The sequence below is a fragment of the Sciurus carolinensis genome, chromosome 9, assembly GCF_902686445.1.
Source record: "Sciurus carolinensis chromosome 9, mSciCar1.2, whole genome shotgun sequence".
Lineage (NCBI taxonomy): Eukaryota > Metazoa > Chordata > Mammalia > Rodentia > Sciuridae > Sciurus > Sciurus carolinensis.
Window position 1 is genome coordinate 70,174,762 of NC_062221.1, and position 20,041 is coordinate 70,194,802.

Sequence of the window (20,041 nt, forward strand, 5' to 3'; positions counted from 1 at the left end):
TAGACTGGCAGATTGGATTAAAAAGAAAAATCCAACAATATGCTGCCTGCAAAAGACACATCGCATAGAAAGAGATACCCATAGACTAAAGGTGAAAGGATGGGGAAAAACATACCATGCACACGGACACAGCAAAAAAGCTGGAGTATCCATCCTCATTTCAGATAATGTGGACTTCAAGCCAAAACTAGTCAGAAGGGATAAAGAAGGACATTACATACTGCTTAAGGGAAGCATAAATCAGCAAGACATAACAATCATAAATATCTATGCCCCGAACACTGGCTCATCCATGTACGTCAAACAAATCCTTCTCAATTCCAGAAATCAAATAGACCACAACACAATAATACTAGGCGATTTAAACACACCTCTCTCACCACTGGATAGATCGTCCAAACAAAAATTGAATAAAGAAACCATAGATCTCACTAACATAATCAATAATTTAGACTTAACAGACATATATAGAATATACCATCCAACAAAGAACGAATACACTTTCTTCTCAGCAGCACATGGATCCTTCTCTAAAATAGACCATATTTATGCCACAAAGCTACTGTTAGCAAATACAAGAAGATATACTACCTTGTACTCTATCAGATCATAACGGATTGAAATTAGAAATAAACGACAGAATAAAAAACAGAAACTTCTCCAAAACCTGGAGATTAAATAATACACTATTATATGATGAATGGATAACAGAAGACATCAGGAGGGAAATAAAAAATTCTTAGAAGTAAACGAGAACAAAGACACATCATATCAAAATCTCTGGGACACTATGAAAGCAGTACTTAGAGGAAGATTTATTTCATGGGGCGCATTCAAAAAAAGAAGTAGAAAATCAAACAAATAAAGGACTTAACACTACAGCTCAAAGCCCTAGAAAAAGAAGAACAGACCAATACCAAAAGTAGTAGAAGACAGGAAATAGTTAAAATCAGAGCCAAAATCACGAAATTGAAACAAAAGAAACAATTGAAAAATAACAAAATAAATAGTTGTTCTTGAAAAAATAAACAAAATTGATAAACCCTTAGCCACACTAACAAAGAGAAAGAGGGAGATAAGTCAAATTACTAAAATTCGGAATGAACAAGGAAACATCACAACAGACACGAGTGAAATACAAAACATAATTAGAAGCTATTTGAAAATCTATACTCCAACAAACAGAAAACCTCGAAGACATCAACAAATTCTAGAGACATATGAATTACCTAAATTGAACGAGGAGGACATACACAACTTAAATAAACCAATTTCAAGCAATGAAATAGAAGAGGTCATCAAAAGCCTACCAACAAAGAAAAGTCCGGGACCAGATGGGTTCTCAGCCGAGTTCTACAAAACCTTGAAAGAAGAGCTCATTCCAATACTCCTCAAAGTATTCCATGAAATAGAAGAGGAGGGAACCCTCCCAAACTCGTTCTATGAAGCCAATATCACCCTGATACCTAAACCAGACAGAGACACATTGAGGAAAGAAAATTTCAGACCAATATCCTTAATGAACATCGACGCAAAAATTCTCAACAAAATTTTAGCAAATCGCATACAAATATATATTAAAAAGATAGGGCACCACGATCAAGTGGGTTTATCCCAGGGATGCAAGGTTGGTTCAACATTTGGAAATCAATAAATGTCATTCACCATATCAACAGACTTAAAGTTAAGAATCACATGATTATTTCGATAGATGCAGAAAAAGCATTTGATAAAATTCAGCATCCCTTCATGCTCAAAACACTAGAAAAAATTGGGATAGTGGGAACATTCCTTAACATTATAAAGGCCATCTACACTAAGCCCATGGCCAATATCATTCTAAATGATGAAAAACTGAAAGCATTCCCCTAAAAACTGGAACAAGGCAGGGATGCCCTCTTTCACCACTTCTATTCAACATCATCCTTGAGACTCTAGCCAGAGCAATTAGACAAACCAAAGAAATTAAAGGGATACGAATTGGAAAAGAAGAACTCAAACTATCCCTGTTCGCTGATGACATGATTATATATTTAGAGGAACCCTGGAAATTCCACCAGAAAACTTTTAGAACTCCTAAGTGAATTCAATAAAGTAGCAGGTTACAAGATCAATGCTCATAATCCAATGCATTTTTATACTAAGTAATGAATCTTCAGAAAGAGAAATTAGGAAAACTACCCCATTCACAATAGCATCGAAAAAATAAAATACTTGGGAATCAATCTCACAAAAGAGGTGGAAAGACCTCTACAATGAGAACTACAGAACACTAAGAAAGAAATTAAAGAAAACCTTAGAAGATGGAAAGATCTCCCATGTTCCTGGATAGGCAGGATTAATATTGTCAAAATGGCCATACTACCTAAAGTGCTATACAGATTCAATGCAATTCCAATTAAAATCCCAAAGATGTACCTTGCAGAAATAGAGCAAGGAATTATGAAATTCATCTGGAAGAATAAAAAACCTAGAATAGCTAAAGCAATCCTCAGTAGCAAGAGCGAAGCAGGGGGTATTGCAATACCAGATCTTCAACTCTACTACAAAGCATAGTAACAAAAAACGGCATGGTATTGGTACCAAAATAGACAGGTAGATCAATGGTACAGAATAGAGACATGGACACAACCCAAATAAATACAATTTTCATACTAGACAAAGGGTCCAAAATATGCAATGGAGAAAAGATAGCCTCTTCAATAAATGTGCTGGGGAAAACTGGAAAACCATATGAAACAGAATGAAATTAAACCCCTATCTCTCACCCTACACAAAACTCAACTCAAAATGGATCAAGGACCTCGGAATCAGACAAGAGACCCTGCATCTTATAGAAGAAAAAGTAGGTCCAAATCTTCAACTTGTTGGCTTAGGATCAGACTTCCTTAACAGGAATCCCATAGCACAAGAAATAAAAGCAAGAATCAACAAACTGGGATAGATTCAAACTAAAAAGCTTTCTCTCAGCAAAGGAAACTATCAGCAATGTGAAGAGAGAGCCTACAGAGTGGGAGAATACCTTTGCCAACCGTACTTCAGATAGAGCGCTAATTTCCAGAATCTATAAAGAACTCAAAAACTCTACACCAAGAATACAAATAATCCAATCAACAAATGGGCTAAGGAAATGAACAGACACTTCACAGAAGATGTACAAGCAATCAAGAGATATATGAAAAAATGTTCAACCATCCCTAGTAATAAGGGAAATGCAAATCAAAACTACCCTAAGATTTCATCTCACCCCAATTAGAATGACGATTATCAAGAACACAAGCAACAACAGGTGTTGGCGAGGATGTGGTGAAAAAGGAACACTCATACATTGCTGGTGGGGTTGCAAATTAGTGCAGCCACTCTGGAAAGCAGTATGGAGATTCCTCAGAAAGCTTGGAATGGAAACACCATTTGACCCAGCTATCCCGCTCCTTGGCCTATACCCAAAGGACTTAAAATCAGCATACTACAGAGATACAGCCACATCAATGTTCATTGCTGCTCAATTCACCATAGGCCAGATTGTGGAACCAACCTAGATGCCCTTCAGTTGAAGAATGGATAAAGAAACTGTGGCATATATATACAATGGAATATTACTCAGCAATGAAGAATGATAAAATTATGGCATTTGCAGGCAAATGGATGAAATTGGAGAATATCATGCTAAGTGAGATAAGCCAATCTCAAAAAAACTAAAGGATGAATGATCTCACTGATAAGCGGATGAGGACATATAATGGGGGGTGGGAGGGGTTAGCATTACGTTTAGGGTTAGGGATAAGGAGTGTGGTAAGAATGAAGGAAAGAAGGACTGTATAGAGGGAAAAGAGGGGTGGGAGGGGAGGGGGGAAGGGAAAAAATAATGAATCAAACATTATTGCCCTATGTAAACATATGATTACACAAATGGTATGCCTTGACTCCATGTACAAATAGAGAAACAACATGTATCCCATTTGTATACAATAATTAAAAAAAAAAAAAGCAAATGTAAGATTCAAATACATTTTAGTTGTCAGTTATTTTTTACTCCTTCTTAAAACAATAACAAAACTCAGATTCTCCCCTTTTTCCCAATGTTTGATGTTTGGTGACCCAGCATAAACTGCTGTGGTATAAAGGTCAGAAGGGAATTTATAGAAGTCACAGAATTTCTAACAAAGTTTCCATCTCCTGGTAGGTCAGCCTGGACCTCTACCTCATTAAGGTCATCCTCTTGAATTCCAGGGGGTGTGTATAAATGGACAGATATACCTAGCAACACTGACTACCAGACCCATGGAGTTAGAAATACTATAGAAGGGAAGGCCAAAAGAAGTCTTTGTAGCTCCTCCAACCCAGACACCATCAAAATACTAACCCCTAAAATAACTGCAGAGGTTAGTGCCACCATCCAAGGTTTAAAGGTTACATAGGTGGTGATGACTATTATATTACCATTTAATTTTCCAGTTTAGGTCTCCAAAGTGGGTGTGTCTTAGAGGATGACAGATTACTAGAGTCCAACTGCACTTTCCCTTATAGTATTAATTCATGCCCTGATATGTAGGTACTAATTTGATAAATTTTTTCTTAAGTCCAATAACAGGAAATCAAAACATTTGCTTTTACTTGACAGAGATATTAGTACATTTACCATATGGTCACTATGTTACATCAACTCCGTGCCATAGTTCACAGTAGGGGTTGACACCACAAGCCAAATTCAGTCCACCTATCTTTTATATAGTGTTTATGGCCACTTTCATGGATCGTACCAAGCAGAACTACAACAGAGACCATATGGTCTCAAAACTTTAACTATTTCCTGTCTGTTCCTTTATAGAATACATTTCCTGATCCTTCGCCTACAAAGATCTAACATTCTAACACCCTGTAGAGCATTATTTTCATCCATGTTATGACGTTCACATATTGATTATACATGAAAACAGATGGTAATGTATGCCTCAGGTTATATGCCAGACCATGGAAATTATAAAATTGCAGAAGCCTACCACCTCAATCAGTTTCTGCTGGTCAAAGATCAAGAATATGATGCAAGTGAGGATCAAACTGATGGACCTTGCAACCCATACCACTAAGAAAAGATAAACTGATTAGCATGCCTTTCAAAGGTAACAGCACTACATTTGTTTACTGAATGACAATGGTTGACAAGGGCCCAGAGAAACAGAAGTATCCAGACTGAATTACAGGACACTTTACTAATTGGTCCTATTTGGATCTGATGGTGCTCAAAATATCTCTGGAAGGTAAGAATAATGTTTTGAGACCAAAAACTCAGATAAAAGAGTAATAAAAAAGGGCCCTGAGGTTATGAAGCAATGCCATGGTCCTTTGGTAAAAACAAACAAACAAACAGACAAAAACTGTTTCCATTTTGAGAACTAGTTATTGGTTTGCATGTTGGCTATGGCATGGTGGTTAGTTGCCCTAACATGAATTATCAGGTATACACTATGAACCCCAAAATAATATCTCTGTCTCATACACACACATACACACACACACACACACAAATCAAAGAGACACAGTGAAAAAACCAACCAAGAACAGAATACAAAATTTTTAAATTATCAATAAAAATAAAATCAGATGCCAGGCATGGTGATGCTTGCCTATAATCCTAGCAACTCAGGTGGCTAAAGCAGAAGGATTGTAAATTCGAGGCTAGCCTGGTAAGACTATCTCAAAATAAACAAAAAAGGCTGCAAGTATACCTTAGTGGTAGAATGCCCCTAGATCAATTCCCACTACCACAAAAAATAAAAACAAAAATAATATCAGAAAGAGAGAGAAAAGTGACCAAAAACTGATGAGACAAAAAGAAAACAAATAAATAAGATGGAAAATTAAACCCAACAACTTGAATAACCATGCTAAATGTAAATGGCATAAACAGCTCAATAAAACAGCAGAGATTATAAAATTGGATTTTTTAAAAGATCCAACTGCACAGTAGCTACAAGATACCACTTTAAAGGACAAAAAAAAATTAAAACTATAAAGATGTAAAAAAAAAAATATGTCATACAACAAGACAAGGATGTCCGCTTTCACAGGGAGATATGCTGGGGCGTGACTAGTCAAATTATATTGTTATATTGTGTGCATGTATGAATATGTAACAAAAAATTCCACCATTATGTGCAACTATAATACACAAATTTTAAAAAAAAATGTGAGTGAAAAAAGGATGTCCACTCTCACTACTCTTGCTCTTGAAATTCTATCCAGAGCTATTAGGCAAGCAAAGGAAATTAAAGGATACATATAGGAAAAGAAGGAGTCAAATTATTTGTTTCCTGATGATATGATCTTATACCTGGAAGACCCAAAAACTGCACCAGAGGACTTCTAAAGCTGATAAATAAATTCAGCAAAGTAGCAGGATACATGATTGACATATATAAATTGATAGCTTTCCTATACTCCAATAATGAATCTTCTCAGAAAATTAGGAAAACTGTATCATTCACAGCTAATAACCTCAAAAAAAAAATAAAATAAATCTAAATAAAGGAGGTAAAAGATCTCTACAATGAAAACTACAGGACACTGAAGAAAGAAATTAAAGACCTTTAAAGATGGAAAACTGTCCCATGTTCTTGGATGGGAAGAATTAATATTGTCAAAGTGGCCATATTACTAAAAGCGTTATACAAATTCAATACAACCCCCATCAAAATACCAATAACATTTTTAACAGAACTAGAAAAGGTAGTCCTAAAATTCATTTGGAGGAATAAAAGACCCAGAATAGCCAATGCAATACTGAACAAGAACAGCGATGCTGGAAGCATCACAATACCTGATCTCAAATTATACTACAGATTTATGGTAACAAAAAGAGCATGGTATTGGCATTAAAATAGACATGAATATCAATGGAATAGAAGACATAAAGACAAACACACACACAAAAAAAACAAAAACAAAAAACAAAAAACAAAAAAAAAAAAAAAGACAAACACACACAGTTAAAGTTATCTGATACTTGACAAAGGTGCCAAAAATATATGTTGGAGAAAAGATAGCCTTTTTTAACAAATGGTGCCAGAAAAACCAGACAACCATATGTAGAAGAATGAAACTAGATCCCTATCTCTCATTGCACAAAAGTCAAAAGTGGATCAAAGTCTTAGGAATTAGGCCAGAAACATTGCAACTACTAGAAGAAAACATAGGGTCAACACTCCATCATACCGGTGCAACAACTTCCTCAACAAGACCCCTAAAGCTCAAAAAATAACACCAAGAATCAATAAGTGGGATGCAATCAAATTAAAACACTTCAGCACAGCATAGGAAAAGATTAAGAGTAAAGAGAGAGCCTATGGAATGGGAAAAAACCTTTGCTAGCTACTACTCTGATGGGATTAATATCCAGAATATATATAGAACTCAAAACACTCATACCAAAAACACATGCACCATGATCAAGTGGGGTTCATCCCAAGGATGTAAGGTTGGTTCAACATACAGAAAACAATAAAAGTAATTCATCACATCAATAGACTCAAAGATAAGAATCACATGATTATCTCAATAGATGCAGAAAAAGCAGTTGACAAAATTCAGAACTCATTCATGCTCAAAATACTAAAAAAACCAGGGATAGTAGGAACATACCTCAACATTGTAAAAGCTACTACATGTGTTAAACCCAAGGCGAACATCATTCTTAATCAAGAAAATTTTAAAGCTTTCCCTCTAAAAACTAGAAGAAGAAAGGGATGCCCTCTTTCACCACTTCTATTCAATATAGTCCTTGAAACCCTACCCACAGCAATTAGACAAAATGAAGAATTTAAAGGGATGTGAATAGGAAAAGAGCTCGAATTATCCCTTTTCGCTGATGACATGATTCTATATTTAAGAGACCCAAAAGACTCCACCAGAGAGTTTCTAGAACTCATAAACGAATTCGGCAAAGTAGCAGGATATAAATATAAAATTAACACCCATATTTGTGGGTATTAATTGTGTAATTGTGTTCCTATATACTAATGATGAATCAGCCGAAAGATAAAATAGGAAAACTAACCATTCACAATAGCCTCAAAAATAAAATAAAATACATGGAAATCAATCTTACAAAATAGGTGAAAGATCTTCACAATGAAAACTGCACACTAAAGAAAGAAATTAAAGATGACCTTAGAAGATGGAAAGATAACCTAATGTTCTTGGATAGACAGAATTAATATTGTCAAAATGGCCATACTACCAAAAGTGCTATATAGATTTAATGCAATTCCTATTTAAAATTCAATGACTATCAAGAACACAAGCAACAATAGTTGTTGACGAGGATGTGCGGAAAAAGGTACACTCATACATTGCTGGTGGGGTTGCAAATTAGTGCAGCCACTCTGGAAAGCAGTATGGAGATTCCTCAGAAAGCTTGGAATGGAATCACCATTTGACCCAGCTATCCCACTCCTCGGCCTATACCCAAAGGACTTAAAATCAGCATACTACAGAGATACAGCCACATCAATGTTCATTGCTGCTCAATTCACAATAGCCAGATTGTGGAACCAACCTAGATGTCCTTCAATTGATGAATGGATAAAGAAACTGTGGTATATATATACAATGGAATATTACTCAGCCATATGAATGATAAAATTATGGCATTATGGATGAAATTGGAGAATATCATGCTAAGTGAGATAAGCCAATCTCAAAACGAATGATCTCACTGATAAGCGGATGATGACACATAATGGTGGGTGGAAGGGGGGCAAGAATGTAGGAAGGAAGGACTGTATAGGGGGATAAGGGGGTGGGAGGGGTGGGGGGAGGGAAAAAATAACAGAATGAATCAAACAATATTACCCTGTGTAAATTTATGATTACACAAATGGTATGCCTTTATTCCATGTACAAACAGAGAAACAACATATATCCCATTTTTTACAATAAAAAAAAATTCAATGACATCCTTCATAGAAATAGAAAAAGCAGTCATGACATTCATATGGAAAAATAAGAGACCCAGACTAGACAAAGTAATCCTCAACAAGAAAAGTAAAGCAGGAAGGAAGCATCACAATACCAGAACTTAAATTATACTACAGAGCAATAGTAACAAAAACAGCATGGTATTGGCACAAAAACAGACATGAAGACCAATGGAACAGAATAGAAGACACAGAGACAAACCCACATAAATACAGTTAAATATGTATTAGAGAGAAGACAGCCTCTTCAACAAATGGTACAGGGAAAACTGGAAATCCATATGTAGTAGAATGAAATTGAACCCTCTCACCCTACACAAAACTCAACTCAAATGGATCAATGACCTAGGAATTAGACCAGAGACCCTGTACCTCCTAGAAGAAAATGTGGGCCCAACACTCTATCATGTTGGCTTAGGAACCAGCTTCCTCAACAAGACTCCTAAAGCCTAAGAAATAAAATCAAGAATCAATAATGGAATGGTATCAAACTAAAAAGCTTCTTCACAGCAAAGGAAACAATCAAAATATAAAGACAGAGTTACTGAATGGGAGAAAATCTTTGCCACCAGCACTTCGAATACAGCATTCATCTCCAGGATATACAAAGAACTCAAAAAATGTAAAACGAAACAAAAAAAAAAAAAATCACAGGAACTGAATAGGCACTTCACAGAACAGGAAATATGAATGGTTAATAAATAAAATGAAAAAATGTTCAACATCTCTAGCAATTAAAGAAATGCAAATTAAACCACACTGAGATTCCATCTCACTCCAGTCAGAATGGCAATTACCAAGAATACAAGTAACTATAAATGTTGACGGAGATGTGGGGGAAAAGGTTCACTCACACATTGCTGGTGGACTGCAAACTGGTGCAACCACTATGGAAATTGGTATAGAATTTCCTCAGAAAACTTGGAATGGAACCTCTATTTGATCCAATTATCCCACTCCTCAGAATATACCCAAACAACTTAAAATTAGCATACTACTGTGATACAGCCACATCAATGTTTATAGCAGCTCAATTCACAACAGCTAAGCTATGGAACCAACCTACATGCTCTTTAACAGATGAATGGGTAAAGAAAATGTGGTATATATACACAATGGACTGTTACTTAGCCATAAAGAAGAATGGAATTATGGTATCTGCCAGTAAATGGATTGAACTGGAAACTATCATGCTAAGTGAAATAAGCCAATCCCAAAGAACCAAAGGCTGAATGTTCTCTCTGATATATAGATACTAATGAACAATAAGGCATGGTGGGAGGGAAAAAATGGAAGTTCATTGGATTAGACAAAGCAGAATGAAGGGAAGGGCAGAGGATGGAAAACAAGAGAAACAGTAGAATGAATAGGACATAACTTTCCCATGTTCGTATGTGAATACATGACCACTGAAACTCCACATGCTGTAGAACCACAAGAATGGGATCCTAATTAGAATAAATTATACTCCACGTATGTATAGTATGTCAAAATTCACTCTACTGTCACATATATCTAAAAGGAACAGACAAAAAAACTCAATATCAAAAAATAATAATAATCCATCAATAAAAAAGGCAAAAGAACAGAAATTTCTCACAAGAAAAAAACACAAATGGCCAACAAATATATGAAAAAATATTCAACATCTCTAGCAATTATGGAAATGCAAATCAAAGCTGCATTAAGTTGGGCATGATGGCACATGTCTGTTATCCCAGTGGCTTGGGAGACTGAGGCCAGAGGATCTCAAGTTCAAAGCCAGCCTTAGCATTTTGGCAGGTCCCTAAACAGTTCAGCAAGACCCTGTCTCTAAATAAAATACCAAAAAGGGTTGAGAATGTGACTCATGGTTAAGCAACCCTGGATTCAATCCCCAGTACCCCAAAAAACCACCCTATATTAAGATTTCGTCTCCCTTCAATCAGAATGTAAACATCAAGAATACAATAAACCCACTGCAGTAGCACAGCCTGTAATGCCAGTGGCTTGGAAGACTGAAGCAGGAGGACTGAGTTCAAAGAAAGCCTCAGCAATTTAGTGAGGTCCCATCTGGTTCAGTGGCTAAGTGCCCCTGGGTTCAACCCCCAGTACCAATAAAAAAAAAGAATACAAATAATAATAAATGCTGGCAAGGATGTGAAGGAAAAAGATACATTAAATACATATTGGTAGGACTGTAATTAGCACAACCACTTCCTCTAAGATCAAGATAGGAACAACACAAGGCTATTTACTCTTTTACTACTTCATTCTGGTTAAGCACAGGATTATTGGTAAGCACAGGATTCCACATCTGCAGTTATTTTCTGTCATCCTTTAGAAGACATCAAGTTGCCTTCTGGCTTCCACTTTTTTAAATCAGAACTTTTGTGTGTTTATGCATTTCTGATGGTTTGTGTTGATACAGTCTAGTCTAGGTACCTGGTTATTTATGACTGTTTCCCAAGCATTCTATTTTCAATATCTTATTGAAGACACAATTTGAAATTTATGAAACTATCTTCTTCCAAAAAAATAACTATTTGCTTCTGCCAGGATCTTTGGAACATTAAGCACAGAATAATTACCTCACTCCAATTTTAGAGAACATTATGATTCCAAACAGCTGCAGTCCTGTCTACTGAGCCTGTCTACTTCGGTTAACCATATTCCCGGGTGCAGATATCCAAGGTCCTCCTGGTTCACAGCTGAGTGGTTGCTGTTAAGGTTCACCACCTTGGTGGGCCCTGTGCTCAAATCTGCCTCCCTAGTTCTGAGTAGCTGTCACCTGCTCTCTCTAGACCTGGAAACATTGGGCTTATCTCCCCAGGGATCCATCCTCTTCTGTATCCCAGTATTCTTAGTAAACTTTTTGGATCTCTCAAGACTCCAGGAAGATTATGTTGATTAAATTCTTCTGTATATTAGGGGCTGGGGCTGTGGCTCAGTGGAAGAGCACTTACCTAGTACATGTGAGGCACTGGGTTTAATCCTCAGCATTACATAAAAATAAATAAATAAAATAAAGGTATTGTATCCATCTATAACTAAAAAGAATTTTTTTTAATTCTATATATTAGAGTAAACCACAGAATATTTACATTACTTTCAGCTTTTGTACACGTACGCAGTGGAGCTGCTGGTCTCAATTATCTACTCGATCACTACTAGATCTGGAAGTCTTCAATAAACCCCTCATTTATTAATGATTTTAAAATTGAATATAATCCACATTCAATAAAATTTACCCCTTTAAAGTACACATTTCATAAAATTTTAGTGTACTCACAGATATACTACAATTTTTAAAGATACTAAAACTTTTAACTCCATACACTTTTATCACCCCCAAAAGTAAATCCCATGCTTACTGGTAGTATTAGTCACTGCTACCTCTTGTCAACCACTAATCTACTTTCTGCCTCTATGCACATACACACATATATAGGGAGGTAGGAATCCAACTTCATTCTTTTGCATGTGGATATCCAGTTGTCCCAGCATCATTTATTGAAAAGACTATTCTTTCACCACTGTCTTGGCATCATTGTCAAAAATGAACTGACCATAATGGAAGGATTTACTTCCATACTCTGAATTTTATTTCACTGATCAACATGTCCATCCTTAAACCACACCATACAGTCTTAATTACTGTAGTTCAGTAATAAGTTTGGAAATTTGACTCAGAGTCCTCCAACTTTGTTCTTTCCCAAGATTGTTCTATTTTCTGTCCTATATATTTTGATGTGAATTTTAGCATCAGTTTTTTATGAAAAATACAGTTGGAATTATGATTAATCTATATATCAGTATGGGTAATTACCAGTACATATTACCAGCTATCTTAACAATATTGTCTTCTAATCCAAGAACCTGAAACTACCTATCATTAATTTAGGTCTTTAATTTCTTTCAAGGATGTTTTGTTGTTTTTTTGTGGTGCTGGGGATTGAACCCAAGGCCTGGTGCTTGTGAGGCAAGCACTCTACCAACTGAGCTATGTCCCCAGCCCTCAGTGATGTTTTATGGTTTTCAGTGTATAGAATTTTCTTAATTTTATTTTCAAATTATTTGTTGTTAGTGTATAGCATATAATTGATTTTTGTATATTAATCTTATATCCTGCAACCTTGCTGAACTTGTTATTAGACTTTTTTTGGCAGATTCCTCAGGATTTTCTATGTAAAAGATTATACCATATATAAATAGAATTATATTATTTCTTTCTTTGCAATTTAGAGGTTTTGTTATTTCTTGTCCTTGTTTAGTGACTGACTAGATTATTTAGCGAAATCTGTTTCTCCTTTCTACCACATTTGTATTAATTAAAACAAAAGTGTCATGTTCAGCACACATTTAAAGAATACTAATAAACTAAAGTCTGTATAGAGGAAATTTCTAGGACAGGGAAGACTTCAAACTGCCACAGACAAAAATCTGAAGTAACTGAGGATATTTATATGAAATAGATTAGACTAAAAGGGTGGAAAGGACACAGAGTTGCTGATTTAACTGCTATTCTGGTTCAGCTAAAGCGAGGTCATAGAACCTAGACAAACTGGTAGGCATTACAGGCAAACAAACTTTAGATTAAGGAAGAATTTAACAAGTTGTTTAACAATGCATATACTACTTTACAAAACAATGAGATTTCCATTTTTAGGCAGAAGTTTTCATCCTGTCACGACTACTGAGGATGGTGGTGTTCTCTGGGAGGGAGGCTTGAGTAGATGATCATTAAGACCTTTACATTTTCTGTGGTAGTCAAGAACCCTGATTTAAATGGAGCCATTTCAACATAATTTAGATCACTTTACATGCCTATAAATAAACATTATAAGAAAACTACTTTTCATTTCTAGATGTGTTCACAAAATAAAAAAAAACTGTCAGTGTTTTCCTAGCAAAGAGATCCTCTAAGACTGTCATTTGAAAGTATTTTCCTGATTAGTCACATATCTGGTAGCTTTATAAATAATCAGGAGAAAGGGTTGCTTTGAACTTCTATATTCTCTCATGGATTTGATTTAAAATACTAGAACAAAGTAATTCATTTTCAAAAGTTCTTCTGTTCTTATTTTCAAAAAATAAAAATTTAATGAAATAATTGAGATTGAGAACTCACCAGAAGAAATCTTACCAGCACCTTTATAGTCAACAGAAAATGCAGATGTGACTCCATTGGCTGACCCCAGTTCACACATAGGAATTTGATAAGGGGGCCTCAGCTTGATCTCCATCTGCATGTCAGACAGATTTATCTTTGTTGAAAGAGACCTGGGATTATTATATCGCTGCTTGGTCCTCTGAATGAAGTTATCTATGTAAAATAAAAAATAAATTTCCTTACAGTCATTTATTAATTAAATCATTTGAGAGGTGATGCTTATGGACAGTAAATTTTATAGATAAACAGTTTAATTTGTTATTAAAAATTATTGAATTTGTCAAGGAATTTTCAATATTATTTCAATATTATTTCAAATAATATATCTCAGAGTCATCAGTTTTCACTCCAAAAATTATACTCTAGAAATTAGTAATCGTAATTAAATTAAGGGTTTAACACTCCCTGAGTGTATTATATCCACTGCAAGGAATTACAAACAAAAAACAGCTTTAATTTTAAGCCAAAGCCTTAATTTACAGGAATTCTTGTCTCATGAAATATTAATAAGAACATATACTATAAGCTACATGTTTTTATAAATCTGTTTTCTAACTTATTGCTTATACCATTAGAATGTTTTAAAGAATAAATGTAATAAAAACAATAAAAGATATTTCCTAAATATCTTCTAAGTAGAATTTTATTTTTACTATTTATACCTTGGGGTCTTTCCCCACCGCAGCTTCTTCTATATTAGGAGTTGAGCAAATTACTGCCCACAGGCCAAAATTTAGCCTGCTATTTTTGTAAATAAAGTTTTATTAGACCCTAAGTACCCTCATTCATTTATGTATTGCCTATGGCTGCTTTCAAGATACAATGATAAAGCTGAATAGTTGTGGCAGAGACTGTATGGCCCTTAAAGTCTAAAATATGCACTCTCTGGTCCCTTACAACAAATGTTTGCCAATCGCTGTTATACATTCAGCAGGCTATAAAAGAGTATCACATAAACACAAAACTCTGAATTTGTAGCTTATATATTTCTCCTTGAGAAACTGTCCTCTGGATTACTTACTTGGACTAATAATCACAATCCCCTTCACGGTTCAAACACAATATCTTTTAAATAGGCATCCAAATGAAGTAAGAAGTATAGATCATTTACCAAATTATTCTACCAAAAGCAAGGTAGCAGAAATTCCTCTACCCCCACTCCCCTGCCAGTATTAGATGAAAAACTGCTTAGGAAGGGATGGAGACAGGATAATAAAAAGGTTAAAAAATCAGGCCCTTACCAAATTCAATGAAACAGTATGGTCTGACAGCAGTATTTGTCTTCATCATGTTATAAGTAGTAATGAACTCCTTCTGAAGCTCATCCAGGAAAGAGAAGGCGAGAACATTTGGGTAATTTTCAGTGCACAACATCATGTAGCTCACTCCCAGAGAGCTAATAAAACTACAGTATAAAAAACATTGGTTTTAAAATTTCAAATTAAATTAAGGTAATTCGTTGCTTCACAAGACTGGTTCTATACACCATAAACTGTTGCTACAGTGGCGATGAAGGTATTAGCATTTATTATGTATTCCAGCATAAATAAATAAATAAATAAATAAAGCAACCAAAATATAATACTATTTTAAGTTGTGGATTAAAAACAGCAGACAGAAATAATAGAATGTGCTACAGAAGGAGACACACTGTGGTTCTAACATTTTAGTTACTTATCACTTAGAATAGAAAACAGGGCAAAGGATATATAAACACATAAACATTATAGAGACCTTAAAGTCTAATCCTTCACAAAGCGAGTAGAAATTAATATACAGAGTCAAGAACTATTTAAGAGATTCTGATGAAAGTTATGGAACTATTTCCAGAAAGATACCCAAACAACACAAAACTCTGCACACAATTTGCTCATGAAGTAATCACTAACCCCAGAATCAAATCCTTTACACAATAATGAATTATGAATCATTGAGGGGCAAAAAAGAGGAATTTATTAGTTCATAATAATAACAAACACGAAAAAGGGAGGAAAAGGAAAATTCCTGTTTACAGCAGAATGCTGAACACTGACTAGTAAATGAAGGAGGTAGTGTTATCATTGGGAAAACTACCATTTTACAACCAACATAGTAAAAATTTAGATCAGGCATGTACAATCATGAATGTTAGGGAATACTAGGGGGGAGTTTTGATGAGCATCAGTACATTTGCATGGCTTTAAAAAGTCTTCCAATAGAATACTTATTAGTTCTAAGAGAAAAATATTACACCTTAGAAACTATACACACATTGACAAAGTATTTTAACATAACTAATGAGGGGCAGGTGGACATGGAAACCTCTAAATGTGATACCCCAAGAAATATCACCTATGTAGTATTTTGAGAATGCATAATCTGAATCTAATCATAAATAGCAGAATGACCAACATTCTATTTTTTCAAAGGACAAGGTATATTCTTTAAAATCTCAATGTTGTAAAAAAGAAATAAAAATTGTGAAAATGTTTTCAATCAAAGGAGTCTAAAGAGCTATGACAACTAAATGTAATACCTAGCCCTAGTGTGCATCCTATGCCGAAGAGGGGGTAAAATGCTACACAGGACATTTCTGGGGTCAATTGACAAAATTGGAAATCAGATAGTAGATTAAAGTATGTTAACAATATTAATTTTACTACAGTTTATCACTATAATAGTTAAAAAATATCCCTAATCGGGCTGGGGAGATAGCTCAGCTGGTAGAGTGCTTGCCTTGCAAGCACAAGGCCCTGAGTTCGATCCCTAGTACTGCAAAAAAAAAAAAAAAAAAAAAAAAAAAAATCCCTAATCTTAGAAAATACACATTGAAATTGTTAAGAAGAAAAGGGCATGGTATTTTTAAGTTTCTCTCAAATGGTTCAGAAAAAAACAAATGAGATGGATAAAAAGGTAGGTAAAATATTAATAAAAGATGAATCTGGAAATAGGTATTATCTGTATTTTTATTCATTATTATTTTCTTATTCATATTACTTTTCTGTAAGACTGAATTTATTTCTAAATAAATTAAAATCTTTAAAAATTCTACTTTAAGCAGTGAAACATTTAAATTAGCCATGTTATATTGAAAAAAATCTAGAATATAGTTTATTCCATCCCCCCATAATAAATAAGTAAAATACAAATTAATCCTTTTTATTAAGACACTTAAATACCCTTTTATAGTATTGTCAACACAACTACTCTAAATCAGGGATGGTAAACACAGCAAGCAGGCTGTCACTCCCCACTTGTCTGCCATGCATTGCCCACCTATGACAGATCTTTACTCCAATCCTGATCCACACTGAAGCACTTACACACACTTTCTGCCTAATAATATAAGTGCATGATTTATTATCTTCAAATTTAATCTCTGAAGTAAATATGTTTACATGATTCAAATTTAAAAGGAATCAAAATGAAAAGGAACACTGGATTAAAATATTGTATCCCTTTCTTTGTTCAGAGATACCCAGCTCTCCTTCTCTCAGGTAATCCATGATTATTAACTTCTTATATATCTTTCTACTGAGAGGCTATACATATTCAGGTAAATAACTGTGCCTTTGCATGTGTGGGTGTGAACGATTTTTAATAAAAGATCATCTCAGGCAGTCAAATGATGTAAGGACAGGCGCGGTAGCGCGTGCCTGTAATCCCAGTGGCTCAGGAGGTTGAGACCGGAGGATTTCAAGTTCAAAGTTAGCCTCAGCAACTTAGAGGCCCTAAGCAACTTAGTGACACCCTGTCTCAAAATAAAACATAAATACAGCTGGAGATGTGGCTCAGAGGCTAAACACCCCTGGGTCCAAATCCCAGTACCAAAAAAGAAAAAAAAAAAAAAAAGATGTAAGAGTAGCACTTAATTATTAATAATGATGTGGTATATAGTAGTGGTAAAATTGTTCTGATCTTATGCTTCTAGAGTAACCTGGAGTTCCTTTCTGAAATTACACTTAATACAATAATTTTCTCAGTGTTTTTCAAAATATAAGTTGTGGCCCATTAGTAGGTAAAATACAAGCCGCAACCCATTTGCAAGTCACAAAAGTAGTTTAGTAAGTGATATTTTCTATTTCATTTTCTTTAAGAAAAAATGAGAATAGAATTTTACAAAATATTTGGATATTGTTTCATGAAGCTTTTGTTTGAGTTTACTATATGTATATATGTAATATTCACAAAGTCAACTGCATCTCTTCTCAAAGATCATAATCAAAAAATTAGTCATAAACTTTTCATAATTTTTCTACAAATTAATATTTAAATAAAAAATACAGGAATACCAAATACAGGTTTCCAAAGTGATTTTCTCTTCCTCCCAAAATCTTCACTGTCATTATCGAAATTCCTTGATATATCATTAGTCTTCAAATATACCACAATAAACTGAATAACTTGAACACAATTGGTGATTGCTCCCATACACTCTGGACTACCAAATAGAAGTTATATCATTATGCTCAGTAATATGACTGAAATTTTGGGACCTCATTTTTCCACATTGATGACAGGAAGCCACAGATAGTTACCTGACAGTTTATCCAATGATTTATTTTGCTTGTGCTAAATTTAACTAGAGAATTGTATGTGAAATAAAGGAAATCCTACTTTTTAAAAATTGTTAGCGTTTACAGGAAGTCTTTATTTTACTATAATTGCATTATACTCTCTGAAAAGGCTATATGGTATTGTACATTATTATGGTTTTCCACAGTAAATTCAGCCTTATAATGCTTTCTTTGAATGAAAAGAAAGTTTCCAAAAGCATATACTGGCTCAGTTGATTTACACTTGTAATAAGCAAAAACAAAACAAACTAGAAAAACCAGCTTTGCAACCATTACTAGGACAGATTGTACTTTTTTTCTTCAATACTGGGGATTGAACCCAGGGGCACTCTACCACTGACCTATATCCCCAGCCCTTTTTATTTTTTATATTGAGACAGGGTCTCTCTCTAACTTGTGGTTCTCCTGCCTCAGTCTCTGAGTTGCTGGATTACAGGCATATGCCACTGCACCCAGCTGAGGACTACTTTTGAAGTAGTCTAAAGTCACTACAGGCACTGCCACTCCCAGCCTAAGGAGCATTCAGAACTTTGCAATCTGTACTTGTGATGCTCCCAATTCCATCTCCACTAGCCTCAAATTCTGACCTGGTTAACTCCAACTCACCCTTTACTTTTACAAGTCCTCAGAGCACAAAATCTAAACTGATCCTGCCCTGATGGTTAGAGCACTGTAGCTGTTATTATTCCTGAACTGTAATTGTATATGCATGTGTTTTTGTTGCAATGTCTCTCTAATAAATATGCTCCATGAAAGCAGGATGATTTCTGTTTTGTTCACCAGTGTGTTGTTAGCACCTAGAGTATTCCGTACTAGTATACAATAAGTGCTCAGTAAATTACTGAATTAATAGAGTACAAAAATGGCAAAACTTACTTATATACCCACTAAATCCTTGAACATATCAAGCACATATTGTACAATCCATGGTATTTACATAAATATGAAGCTCAATAAACACTAGAAAAATGACAGAATAGAGTACTATTTCACCTGCTCTTCTGGTCACTGTTCCCCAGAAGGTTTCAGGGTCCAGGTCAGTGACTCTTCAACATATCCTAAGCAAGGAGTGTTCCTTGTAGATTTACTCACCTCTGCAGTAAGTACTCCCAGATGGCCTCACAGTTCTAGCAGACCTCTTCTCTCCCTTTATCACTATTACTCCTTATGCATGTGCATGCACTGCACATGTGTGTATGCACGTGTACATACATACATTCCTCTTTTCTCTAACTTAAGTATAATTTTTTAAATTGCCATCTTTTTCTTCCTACTTTAATTTCTTTAATTTTTTTTTTTTTTTTAATTCCCTTGAACTTCTCGGCTTCAGTGCTAGTGGGGTTGGCCTTTCTAGCTAC

At 34.9% G+C, this 20,041-nt stretch overlaps 1 protein-coding gene across 3 annotated transcripts in view; it reads right to left on the reverse strand.

Moving 5' to 3' along the window:
* Sec22a (SEC22 homolog A, vesicle trafficking protein) overlaps nucleotides 1–20,041 on the reverse strand; it is a 73,100-nt gene that overhangs the window by 39,630 nt on the left and 13,429 nt on the right. For all 3 annotated transcript variants that reach the window (XM_047565570.1, XM_047565572.1, XM_047565571.1), the window contains exons 3-4: nucleotides 15,369–15,532; nucleotides 14,086–14,280 (exon numbers count right to left, since the gene is read on the reverse strand). In XM_047565570.1, the coding sequence (XP_047421526.1) occupies nucleotides 14,086–14,280; nucleotides 15,369–15,532 (359 nt within the window). The remainder of the gene's footprint in view (nucleotides 1–14,085; nucleotides 14,281–15,368; nucleotides 15,533–20,041) is intronic.